This window comes from Oxyura jamaicensis, chromosome 6, assembly GCF_011077185.1.
Source record: "Oxyura jamaicensis isolate SHBP4307 breed ruddy duck chromosome 6, BPBGC_Ojam_1.0, whole genome shotgun sequence".
Classification (NCBI taxonomy): domain Eukaryota; kingdom Metazoa; phylum Chordata; class Aves; order Anseriformes; family Anatidae; genus Oxyura; species Oxyura jamaicensis.
In genome coordinates, this window is record NC_048898.1 from 21,814,205 (window position 1) to 21,827,104 (window position 12,900).

At 37.2% G+C, this 12,900-nt stretch overlaps 1 protein-coding gene across 3 annotated transcripts in view; it reads right to left on the reverse strand.

The window, feature by feature from the left end:
- LOC118169403 (gamma-aminobutyric acid receptor subunit pi-like) overlaps positions 1 to 12,900 on the reverse strand; it is a 46,745-nt gene that overhangs the window by 2,162 nt on the left and 31,683 nt on the right. For all 3 annotated transcript variants that reach the window (XM_035330697.1, XM_035330698.1, XM_035330699.1), the window contains exons 8-9: positions 5,079 to 5,231; positions 4,022 to 4,215 (exon numbers count right to left, since the gene is read on the reverse strand). In XM_035330697.1, the coding sequence (XP_035186588.1) occupies positions 4,022 to 4,215; positions 5,079 to 5,231 (347 nt within the window). The remainder of the gene's footprint in view (positions 1 to 4,021; positions 4,216 to 5,078; positions 5,232 to 12,900) is intronic.

The window sequence follows — 12,900 nt, forward strand, 5'->3', positions numbered from 1 at the left end:
AAAAAAAAAAAAAAAGAGAAAAAAAAAAGTATAGTATATTTTATTTGAGAGAAATAATCATAGTTCATCACAATGTGACATCCTTAAAAATATACTGACTCAAAAAACGTATTCACCCCCCACATAGCCTCCTGCAGTTCTGTGAAAACTTTTGAAACCAAAGGCCAGGACAGAACTCTACCTGTAAAGCACAGAGAGGATCAATCCACAAAACTCCATTCTGAACCTTAAACAATACCTGGGCTAGTACTAAAACTCAAACCCAGAGTTTTATATGGAGCCCAACTCTGTTAGAAATACACAGCTGTCCTGTTTCAGAAAGCTCCCCTAGCCGAGGAGAGCACCAGGGCTGTCAGGGGAGCCCCCGCTGCTTCAAACACAGCACCCAGGCTATTGCTTAACAAAGGCACTTGGCGCTTCAAAAGTGAATAAAATAAAGGAACCTGTCAGAAGAATCCTGACTTTTTTTTTCCAGTGCTCTCATTTTTCAGAAAGGGAAAAAAAGAACAGCTATACTTCAAAAATGGCAGGATTTAGGGCATTCTTCTAGATAAGAGTCTATTTGTCTCTCAGGTAGGGCTGGCTAAATGTTGGTACAGAATTAGTTGTACTGCAGAGCATGAAAGGACATTGCGTGCGTACCATTTTTCTTTTCACACAAGCACATGTGAACAATTCACAGGAGGCTGATGCGTTATTAGGCTGTTCTTAACTCCTTTCTACTTCCTAAGAGACATTTATAACTTAGGCAGCAAATACTGTATGTGGTGCATATGTATTCAATTCTGCTTGTGGTGTTGCAAGGCAGGGTTCTTGCTTAACAGAGATGTATTTACACCAAAAGTGCTGGATCACATGGCTTAAAATGGAGAAAGTTCATCTCAAGAACAGTCACAAGCCCTAGTTTATAAAAAACTACAATTTTAATAAATCAGAACTATGAAGGGACTTTTCAAACTCATTATGAAGAACTGAATGTGATGACAGCTTAAGATGTTTCACATAATTTAAAAAAAAAAAAAAATTGCAAGAGTTCAACTGTGACTCTAATTTTAAATGTCACACTAAGATTTCTCTGGATTCCAGCTGTCAATGAGAAAATGGCAGCTGGCACTAAGAAGGGCTCTATTTGGACACAAAATTGATAAAATATAGGAAAGGTACTGCATTATCTTCTGACACTACAGGGGACATGCTGCTGTGGCTGCTGTTTATGCTCACTGAAGTATTTGTTGACATCTAACTGCCAGCAGAATTGAGAAAAATTGTTACTGCCAGTGAATGCATTGAATAGATGCTCAAGATTAAAAATATCTCAACCAGGAGTGTTGCACACCTGGAGCTTCTTCAAGTGTTCATACAAACCACACAATGTTGGCACAGAAATGCCAAGTATGCACAACACTGCCCTTGTAACCTAATTTCCAATCTTCAATCTTTTCCTCTTTCTGCCCCAAAGGAAGAGGATTAGGTGAAAGACAGGTGAAGTCCAAGAATGATTTCTCTGCTTTATAGAATGGCACAATTCACACCTATGCATAAATGAAGAGAAACTCATGTAGTTCACATGAATGGCACATTTTATCTGACCTTTTAGCAGGTGGTTCCTCTGCTTTTGCCATTCATTTTGAAGCTCTTTCTGTGGGTACTGCTTCACATAATGTGAAACACTGTAAGAGCGTTTGATGATGAGCTGTTTCACCAGTTTTTACTACAAACTGGAGACCCCAGAGGTCTCAAAAGAACTTCATATGCCAGTGCCCAAGCGCTTTAAAGAACAAAGCAGAAAGCAGTGCAACTAATTCCTATACAAGGCAGAGGGTTACATTTTCAATTCACCTTCTAAACTTATTTACATAATTCTGAGTGCAAACATTATATCAGCTTGCATGAGAATAACAAACTGAGAAGTGAGATTTCTAATTACCCTATGTCCACAAGAGCACATGATAATGAGGAGAACACATTTGTGGTGACGATAATCACACTGAAATTTGTTAAGTGCCTGCTAGACAGTGACATGGCATTTTAGCTAGTACTTCTGTCCTTGTGATATTTTGTTTTTCACTGTGAAATGACAAACAGAAGCCAGGTGTGCTCTATATGCCACCCTGCTCAGTAAGCAGTGCTCATCTCCTTGGCTACAGTACAAGAAGGACATGACAGGCATTTTCCTTATTCTAAGAAGTCTTAATTTGATCTAGGACCCACCAACTGTCTCTTCCCTATGCTTGTGTTTGTGTGGGCAAGCGGTGAGCTGGACTTGTTCACCCCTGATGCACAAGAAGGCAGGAAACATGCCTAAAGTAACAGATCACCCCTTTTGGTCATTAAGTCTATCACAAAACTGCACCTTAAGTCTTCCTTCCTTGTTTAGGGCTGTACCTCCACCTAATTCCATGAGTTCTCGCATCTGCTCCATCTGCAAGCACTACTGCCTGTGTCCCATATGAAAGGGAAGCTGACACAGGTAAGCAAAGGCAAGGGCAGTCATAAATGCCCTTCACAGATCTGAAAATGCTTAACCATCCAAGCACTGAAGCACTTGGCTTTCTTACCTCCAATAAGCTTTCTTTTTTCTTTTTTTCCACTCTATGAGCAAATGACAACCATTTACTTCACAAGATGGATATGCTCAGAGGGAATTGTCACTGATGCTGTCTTGCCAGGAAAAATGACCTTCAGGCTTCCCACTCAAATCCTCAGTCAGAACCAGCATTTGCCCATTTGTAGACATTCCCCAGTTAGCATATGACTTTTAAAACCCACTGGGTGGCTCACCTTTGTGGACCTTTTTCAAACTTTCTTCACACACCTAGATCTGATGGCAGCTTTGTTTGAACATAGTCCTGTGCATTTACAAAATTAATCTTACATTCACACAGCCAAAATCCCATATTAGTTGTTGAACTATCTAGGCATAAACAAACATTTCAGCTGATCTTCATTGTTTTTAAGCTTTGCTACTTGAACTCAAGACAGTATCCTGTTTCTTGAACCTACTGAGGGGCTTTGTTTAAGCATTTGCAATGCTCTGTTGTAGTATTGCTTAAATTGTTAACAATCTTTCTTCTGGCCATTTAACTGTACAGCACTCAACCAAACATCTTCCTGTATTTTTTTTCCTCATATTCTCATTTTTCATGCTTTAACAAAAAAAAAATCACTTTTTAAAATATTTGTCTAGAAAATTCATAAGCTGCTTTAAATTTTCTTTTTTGTCATGCATATTAGACTCAGTATTATAATTAATAGCTTTAAGACACTCAGCTTCCAATTTTCTCATGACATTGTTTTCACTGCCAAACACTGAAGATGGAGGATAGAGCAGAACTTCTTCATGAAACTTTCCTGATTATTTTAGCAAGATGACAACCCCCAGACTGAAAAATGCCTGTGTTGATTTGATCCTTTTTTATTTTAAGTCTATTTCACAATATCTCACCGTTTTAGGAAGCTCATTAGAGCAGCAAAAAACATTGCTATAATAATGACCCAGAACAGAAAGTGAATCACAGTCTGAGTTTTAGGTGCAGCTGTTCAGAAAGAAGGTGTAGGTGGAAGGCTATAAGGACCTGATATACCTAAGATGTGAAGCTGTCTGCTAGTAAACTGAATCACGTACCATGCAATATGCAGAAGGTTTCATAAATAGTAGGTGATAAAGACTTGTTCGCTTGTTTGCTTTTGCTGTACAGCAAAAAGATCAAGCTGCCTTGCTCAGTCTAGTTTTTGAACTGTAAGAAAGTGTATGCCATTGCTTGTGAGAAAGTGAGTGCCTGATTTTTGTGATACATCTAGCACACTGCTGTTTCTGTTTGTTTGATTTCTTCCAAAAAGTTCCAGGAATACAAATCATTTTCCTTTTTTCTTGAGGCTATTTTGTTATCACAGTCATTATTCTAAAATACAAAATTCTTTAAATACATTTACCATTAATGCTAAGTAAGATAACTTATTTTTTTTTAGCAGATATAATTGAAGTCTACTTTGTAGGTCAACAAGGGAAGAATTAAAATACCTTCGGAAGTTCCTTTGAGCTGGGTCGATGCAGAGTGCAGAAATGAGCCACAGCATACTCTAACAATGCTCCAAAGATGAAACTGAAACAGATACCGAGGTATACATCAATTGCCTTAATAAAGCAATTAGCATTTGGGAGTGAAGTCCTTGCTCCCATCATCAGCGTTGTCATAGTTAGGACTGTGGTAACACCTGTGGAACACAAAAATATAAATTCTGATAAAACAAGGATAGCAATGAGGCCCTCCAATGCATTTGGGAAACCGGGACAGTCTTTTTCCTGAGCTTCATGAACACCTAGTATGCCACAGAATTTAAAAGGGCATGTTTTGAAAAGGAGACTTCTAAATGTACTTGCAATTCTGAAGTTAAATGATTGAAAATGCTCAAGAAAAATATTTGGAAATCTGAGAAAACTGGAAATTAAAATAGGAGAGATTTTCATGCTTTAGAATGTATATTATTAACTCATCACCATTGCAATGCAATGCAAATGCTTCCTTTAAAATGTTCAGATATCATTTTTCTCAGTGTAGTTGTCCACCAGTCTCATTTGATGTGAAATCTTTTCTTTGCTATTCTATAGAAGTGTTTTTCCTACCCCACCTGCAGTCTGATCAGAACTGATTTGCATTTTTCCCTTTCAGAATCTCCTTTATTTGAAATTAATTATATTTAATCTCATAATTCTCTTATTATTCCTGTGTTAATTAGTATGTATCATTCACGCTCACAAAAGCCTCATAATTCTGTCTGTACATAGCATGCATTTGAATATTTTGAAATGATTTCCAAAATGACTGTTTTTTCCTCTCCTTCCAGTAGCTTCTCCTGCTTCCAAGTCTCCTTTCACTACCAAGGACATTTGCTTTGTTAAAGAATAGCAGGGCTTCAAGGAGAATTTGCATGATGTGCTGCAGATGGCAAACTAGAAAAGTAATTCCATAAAACTCGGAAACATTTGCACCTTTTGGAAACGGATACCATGTACGCGCAATAAAGCAAGCATCTTAATGCTCCAACCTTTGTTTTGTTTTGTTTTATTGGCTTCTCACCTATGCAGATTCTGGCTGGAACTGATGACTGGCTTATCCAAAATGACACCCAGGAGAGCACAACCAGGAGGATTGACGGTACGTATGTCTCTAGTATGAAATATAAGATGTTTCTCTTGAGTTCAAAGTGAAACACTAGTTTTGGGTAACGTCCTGTGAAAAGAGCAGGAAAAATACTTTGAAGGCACAATTCACAAAAAGTTCTTTAAATTATCAACCTGTATGATTTTTGCAGTTTGCTACGCAGTGAGAGCTTAATAAATAAGCTTGAAGAAATTAAACGTGCTGAAAAATTCTAACGTGAAAACTGTACATTGAACTGAAGGAAACTTCCTATGCAGAGCTTCATTAAAGACATCTTGAATTAGAAATTTAGAGAGGGTTAGTGTGGAAAGAATAAATCCATCAATGCATGGAAAGGCAAGGAAATTTCAAATCACCTATGTATTTAGCTATGCTTATTAACAAGAATTACCTCTATGAGCTACTATATAAACTAGCATAATAACATTCATAGCATCATAAAGTTAGCATGGGTCCTTATCTTTAACTGCCTCACAGATCTGGTTTATTTTGATTTTCATTTCATCTACTGTTGCTCCAGATGTGGATGACAGGTACTACTGACCTAACTCTCATATTCCACTTGAAAACAATCAGTGGGTTTGCATCTTCACAATTTTTTCTTTACATTAGAGCAGTGCCGTGTTTGCATTGTTCTAAGCAGTGTCACTGTTATCACAGTGCTGTGGCACTTTTACTTGAGTGACTGCCAGAAGATGAAAGTTTGGGCCCACAGAGCCAAAGACAGAATCACGTTTCTTTAGGGAACAGCATGCTGGTAAGTCTGAATTTGAATTCCAGTACACTAACTGAGCAAAATTTAGCTATGCTGGGGCAACAGAAGTGTAGGATTTCAAATTGCTACCTGTCCAACAGATCAAATTAAGGCAAAAGCTTGCTTTTTTTTTTACTAATTTAATGAGCAGAACAGACTCTTTGTTCTGAAGTTCAAGATTAAGTATGTTTAACAACATTCTTTTAAGAAAATTCTTGTACTACAATATCAGTGAGAGAAAGTAATGCTTGAATGTACTGTGATTAGATAGCCTTGGCTTCATCAGTTTTGTTCCAACAAACGTTGTTCTTCAGGAGGTATGTCTGTTTGCAGTGCTGTGAGTCAGGGTGGAATTACAGCACAGTGAATGTACCTCAGCTACAACATCATATGCACAAACACGCTATTTGTGTATCCCTCAGGTGTGCAGTGAGACATGGAGTCAAATAAAAGCACTTTTAAGAGCTTGAAGTACAAGTAATGGATGCCTTATTGCTGCCAGATAGAAAATGGATAGTTAAAATTCAGTTTTTAAGTGTTGTATAAACTGAATCTATAGAACTATAAGATTTGCTAGAATTCCTAAAATCAGAAAGAATTACTAGATTATGTAGTCTGACCTTAATCACAGGCTATTAAGTTTTCCCAATTATCCCTTATTTTGAACTCATTCACTTTGTCTGGAATAAAGTTCACTTTTCACAGACATCTAGACTTAATCTCAGGATATCAAGACAAGCAGCATCCATCAAATAATCTGTTACATGGATTAAAATCATTCTATCTATTAAAAATGTGTGTTTAATTTCTAATCTTAACCTGACTTCAGCTTTCTCTCATGTTGTCTCTGCCTTTTCATTACTAGATTAAACATTCCTTGTTTTTAGGGTTCTCCTTTGTAAATTCAACAAGCTTATGACTGATGGAAAAAAAGAATACAAAGATAGACATCAGATTTTCTCTGCCTGTGAGGCAGGAGGTACAAAAACTATTTATACCATTACAATCTTATTTGTGTGAAAAGAGGTGTATTCAATTAATGTACATCTACCAATACTGTGATTTTTACCAATACAGCTGTTTCCTTAAAGTTCATTTTCACCCATCAAAATTGATTTTAAGTGTTGAGTGGACCAAAGTAAACCACTCAAAAATTAGAAAGTGCAACTGTTGATGGTGAAACATTACTTATGCTTTTGTCTGCATTTGTTCTTGTGCTAAATCAAGCACTGGTGCTACAGAAAAGCACTGGGGCTGTACAATAAAAGGCTATAGCATAAATCATGTTTAAGGAAAGAGAATTAAGTTTGTACAGGCAACTGTAAATCTGTGACTTTCTACTGTCCAATAGCAAGCATTTGAAACCTACATAAACAGTGTTGAGTGTTATTAATAAGCTTCTATTTAACTAGAAATCAAAAGACATATTTCTAAATAGAAAGATTTTCTCTGCAGAGTTTGTAACCCCAACAGTCCTAACTGCAGCATGGTTGCAGCTAGTACACAAAGGATGATGGCATGACCACTGCGAGTGAGGGAAGGGTGTCAGTCCAGAGCTGGCATGGGCATGCAAAGGATGTAATCCATCAGCAGGGAATTGAATCCTCCACAAAAGCCTTGTCTTTCTGTGCAAATCCCAGGGAAGGATGTGGTGCCATGTACCCAGTAAATGGGGTGAAGGGATTGCACAGCACTCCTTGCAGAGTTCCACAGGCACTTGGAGTGACTGTGGTTCAGCCACAGAGATTTCCTCCTGGATTTAAAACTCTGAAATAGTCAATACAGAACAGTCATACAGCGCCATCTTCTCCTGGTTAGCTCTGTGCCTCCATTCAACTTGGTGTAAAAGCCAAATGTGTATATGGGAAGTTAGTTCAAAATATCGAACTTGAAATTCACACTTTGCCATTTTGCTGTAATTTCCAAGCATGGGCAAGCCTTTTGAATGTTCCCATGCTCTTTCATGTTATTTTTCCTGATGCCAGAAATTTCTCAAGCTATGTGAACAACAAAGAAAAATAGAGATGTAACAGCTTATAGCTGAGTGGCTTTCAGGGGACAAAGAAAAGCCATTTCTCTAACCTTAAGGCTTTCTGCTTGCCAGAATCCAAAGACACATCATGGACATAAAGATAATGGTGTCAGCATTTCTCTGTAGAGCTCAGAAGTGCTTTTATAATGGAAATTTTGAAGAAACCTATATATAGAATTCATATGAACTCCTTCTGTAATAAACCAAAGGAAAAAGAGGCAAGAAATAATATGTTAGGATGCATGTGTAGCAACCTAAACAAATGAACAATGAGATAAAATAAAAATAAGGAACTACTACAGTCCTTTTTTACCTCTACACTCCACAGGTATCAAAAGTTATGTTTAAAAAGAAACAGATTTGCTATAACTGTTATGTGCATTGCATATGAGACAGTAACGATGCACAACTACCTTATCTCATTGGCTTTCACTTGTACATCCAAGACTGATGCTATAAATCAGATCAAAAGTGAAACAGGTACATGCAATCTTAATCCTGCCTTTACTAAAGTTAACTCCTGAAAACTGTCAAGCCTGCCCCTTAGTTGACTGATACCAAGAATAAAATCTTTGCATTAAAGTAAGATGGTTTTTTATTCAAGTTTTTGGCCCATGATGGATGTCACCTCAGTGTGAGTGCTCCAATTTAAATTTGATAATGTGATGGAAATAATCTCTGTGCAGATAGTTAATTCTGCAGTGGAGGCACAGATTTAGCACTTACCAAAGTATCAAATCACTGTGTTTAATAGATTGTCAAATATGAGTTGAACCTGAATGGCTGTCAATATACCTATTCTTAACCTGCCAAAAGGTGAGGTAATCCTACACAGGTTACCCAACAGTGAAAGAAGATTAAGCTGAGTTACTTTGGCTTTATAGAATTTACTATAGGGCAGAAGTAAAAACTAGATAGTAGCTCTAGCTGACAGATGAAGTACAAATCCAGATAGCAGACTACAGTCTCTATATATACTCCCAATTCTCTCTACTGCTTTAAAAAAGAGCACTCTAGAAAATGGAAGGAAGTGAACAAAATCAAATTTCAGGTGGTTCTAGATGATTACTTCTGGTTTAGTGTATACCAGTTTCTTTCCCATTACCTGAACAGGTATAGGTCTAAGTCTAAGTCAGAATTTTCTGCATGCAAGAAAACACAGCTTATTTCTCTTATAATTTGGCTTTTGGTTTTCATTTTTAAAACAATATTCTAATTTACAGCACTGCCCACCTGACACTGATAGATCTTGCCATAATACTGATGATTTTAACAACACTATTGCTGCACTGACTGAGAAACAGACCGTGAGAAATAAACCTAAAAAAAAAAAAAAAAAAAGGCTTCCTTATTGCTCTAAATCATCCATGTTTTAGATATGCCGAAATCATTTCAAAATCATTTTTCTAGGGTGTCTGCTCCTGGCTGATGGCAGAGTGCTGCCTCCCTGTGCTTTTTGCTCCCCCCAAAGCAGCAGACAGTCATAGCAGAGGATCCTGAAGGAAGGACTGATGCTCTATAGACAGCATCCCCATTTTAACTTAGGAGCATCTTCCCACAGTTACTTTGTATGGACTTGATGAACTCTACTCCAGTAAAAGAAAGCTCCACATCACTCTTTATGTAAGAAGAAGCACTTTGGTATCCTGCACAGGGGTGTGCAGTCAGGCACAAAGAGTACATTCTTCCCTATCATGAAATATGTATGCAAACCCCTTGGGTGCCAGATAAAATGTGTGATGTACATCTCACACAAGCACATCAGTATAACTCTACCAATGTATCACTTTCTTCTCTGCTTTCACCTTTTAAGAGGACAGTACAGGAGAGAGTCTAACTGCCTTACCTATGTGCTGAAATTGTAGTTTTGGTTATGCAATTTTTTTTTTACTCATTTACAGAAAAATATGTCTTAGGAAATAGTACTGATTCCATTGTTACCCAACAAACAAGTTGCACAACTGTAATGCAACTTATCTGACTCGTAGGATGCTAGGGGTATCAATATACATGGATAATATCACAACTCCTTTGTCCCTCCTTCAGAAAATAATCATAGTCTTCTGATCTCCACAGTCAGGATCTGATAAACTACTTCCTTTTCTATTCGTTCTTCAGAGGTGAACAAAAGGAAATGAAAGATCAGGATGAGCTTCTTACCATGTGTTTCATTTTCACAAAAATGCTTTACAAAATTAAGTTTGAAATTCAAATTTCCTAAGAAGGAAACATACTCTTTCATGTCATAGTTGTGTGCAGATATATATGTCTATTTAGCTTACCTGATAAAAAAAAAAAAAAAAAAAAAAAAAAAAAAAAAAACTTACAAAGACAATTATGTCACAGGAAGTTTTCTATATGTTTGTGTGTATATTTCTGTCTGTACTACAAAGAACTTTCCAGAAGTTAATAAAAAGTCAATTAAAAAAAGCCTCCTACTAGTGTCCTCAATATTTATCCAGTTCATTGCCTTTCCACATGCTTTTCTGTTACTGTCACTTTTTTAGTGCATTTTCCAAAACTGTTTTCATTCTAAACAGCTCTAGCTTTGGTAGAGTGTGAAGCATTGCAGAAACATCACAAAGAGAACTAATGATGGAAAACTTCTGTACAGCAACTCAAGTGGAAAGGCTTACTTAGAAAGAGTGATTATCTGAGCAAAGAGCTCAGACAGGCAAGTTGAACATACATGGTAACAGATACATATGCATATATAACTGCTTGAATCTTTGCTGAGGTCCCCAGATAAGATTATACTGAATACAGTTCTGGGATTGTTTTTAAGACCTGTACGTCAAAGACAACATTATCAGAAATAACATTTGGGGAGCAATTGCAGATTATAAAAGAACTGATAAAGTGAATGACAGAAGTTATTCAGTGTACCGCACTTTGAAAAAGATGACCTGAAAATCCTAGAAAAGTTAGATTGCTGATTAAGAAGAAATCTCCTTGGGAAACTGTAGATGGTCCAGGATGACTGGGCAAGGTAATGCCTCTATATTTGGAGAGAAAGACTGTGAAAAATCCTGCAGACAGACTTCAGACAAGGAACAGCAGTCAGCTCCCCTCGCAGGCTTTTCCAAGAGGGCAAATGCCTTATCATTGTGCATGAAGGATGGGAGGCTGACATTATGCTACTGTCTCTTTTTTCCCTCTGTTCTGCCAGAATAATAATGTTTGGGTGTGCCACCTTGCTGACTTCATGGTTTCTAAGAGTGGAGGTCTGCCTGACAAAGCTTTACCTAGTTTCTGGGCAGGGGTTGAGGACTCTGTATTAAGCTGAGCAAACTGAGCCTCAGTGCTCTTGCTTCTGCTGAAAATTTGGCAGTAGGACTGCAGCAGTGAGATCCAGAAAGTTGCCAGTCAGCAAAGCGGAAAATCTATCAGCAGCTAATTACCCTCAAGTATCAAATCCCTTTTCTGCTTTTTCTCTGATTAAAAATATTAATAGGGATTGATTAGCTATCAGTTGCTGTGAAAATAGAAGAATTTATTGAGTGGGAACACACAGGATTCTATCCTGTATCCAGAACTTCTAGGTACCAAACACAATGGCATACCATGGCATACACAGTGTCTTTTAAGAGATACCAAACAGAAAGCAGTGTTTGTGCACTGGAGAGAAAAATCAGAGTTCAAAGTTATCTCAAGAAGTATCAGAAACAGCCTGAGTAAAAGAAGATGCAATTCAACAAGAAGCAAATACTACTCAGACAGGAATTACTAGCTCAAAATTGCAAGCTGAACAAGGTCAACAACGCACAGGAATTTTCTGCAGGAAAAGCAAATATCAACCTGGAATTGATAAAGAGGAATTGCATGAAGTAATCCCCTCCTTTTACAGAGGACATCAGATAGGAACAGGGTACCCAGGGTACCAGCTTGTGTGCAGATAGAGCACAGCAACAAAGATATGAGAAAGTCTACGGAAGAGCAATAGCAAAGACAGGAGATCTAGAAAAATGTTTGTATGAATTAAAGAGAGGGAAAGTGTTAGTCTGAGAGATGTAAATTTTTTGAAATGGTGAAAGAGCTGCTGAAAAATAGCAGGGAATTTATCTTCCTTATCCACAGGAGACAATGCAGAGCATAATGGGTTTGAAATGCAGCAAGGGAAATCAAGATTAGATACAAGGAAAATATGCTTTTAATAATCACCAGAAAAAAATCATCTAGGGAGTCTAAGGAGTAGACACTTTGGCGGTTTGTCTAATTTACTCCTGAAAACATCTGTTAGGAAGTTGGCTGTTGGTATAGATGATCTTATCTTGGGACATTAGAATAGATTAAGTGAACCTTATTTCTATCATTATTTACACAAAAAGCTAGACTGTAACAGTCTTTAATTCTTTCATGTTTTTCCAGTAATAAAGGCAATCTTTTTACATCACCATTTATTACTCTGAGAATGCAGGTGGTGTTGGCTAGACAGATAAAATAAAAACCCAGCAGCTAGTGATGCACATACTTGGTTTTGGGGTCCAAGAGAGTAGACTGCAGAAAATCAGTGTCTGCAGAATAAGGATTATAGTTAAAGACCTGCAGAAAGTGGTTCTAGCAATGAATTTACCTATGTCCAAAATGAAATTATTCTGTATCAAGAAAAAAAAATCAACACAAAATTCTAGCCAGCAACACAGTTAACGTTATACAAAGTAACTTACTATTATGAGATTATAATAACATCATTACTATTATGTGATACATGGTGTTCTTTAAACAAGATTAATCAACGATGTTCTTTTCTTAAATTTACTGAAGTTGCTTATGCAGGAATTTTGCTGACCACATTCTAATCTTGGCTCTGTCTGTGGTTGCATGTGAACTTGGGCTTTGTATCGCTGTACAATATTTCACTTGCACAACAGCTGTACTGTCTGTTCAAGTTCAAATCCTGATTGCTTTTTTTGCTGTGTTAGGAAATACGAGAGAAAAGCAGTGTTGTAGTA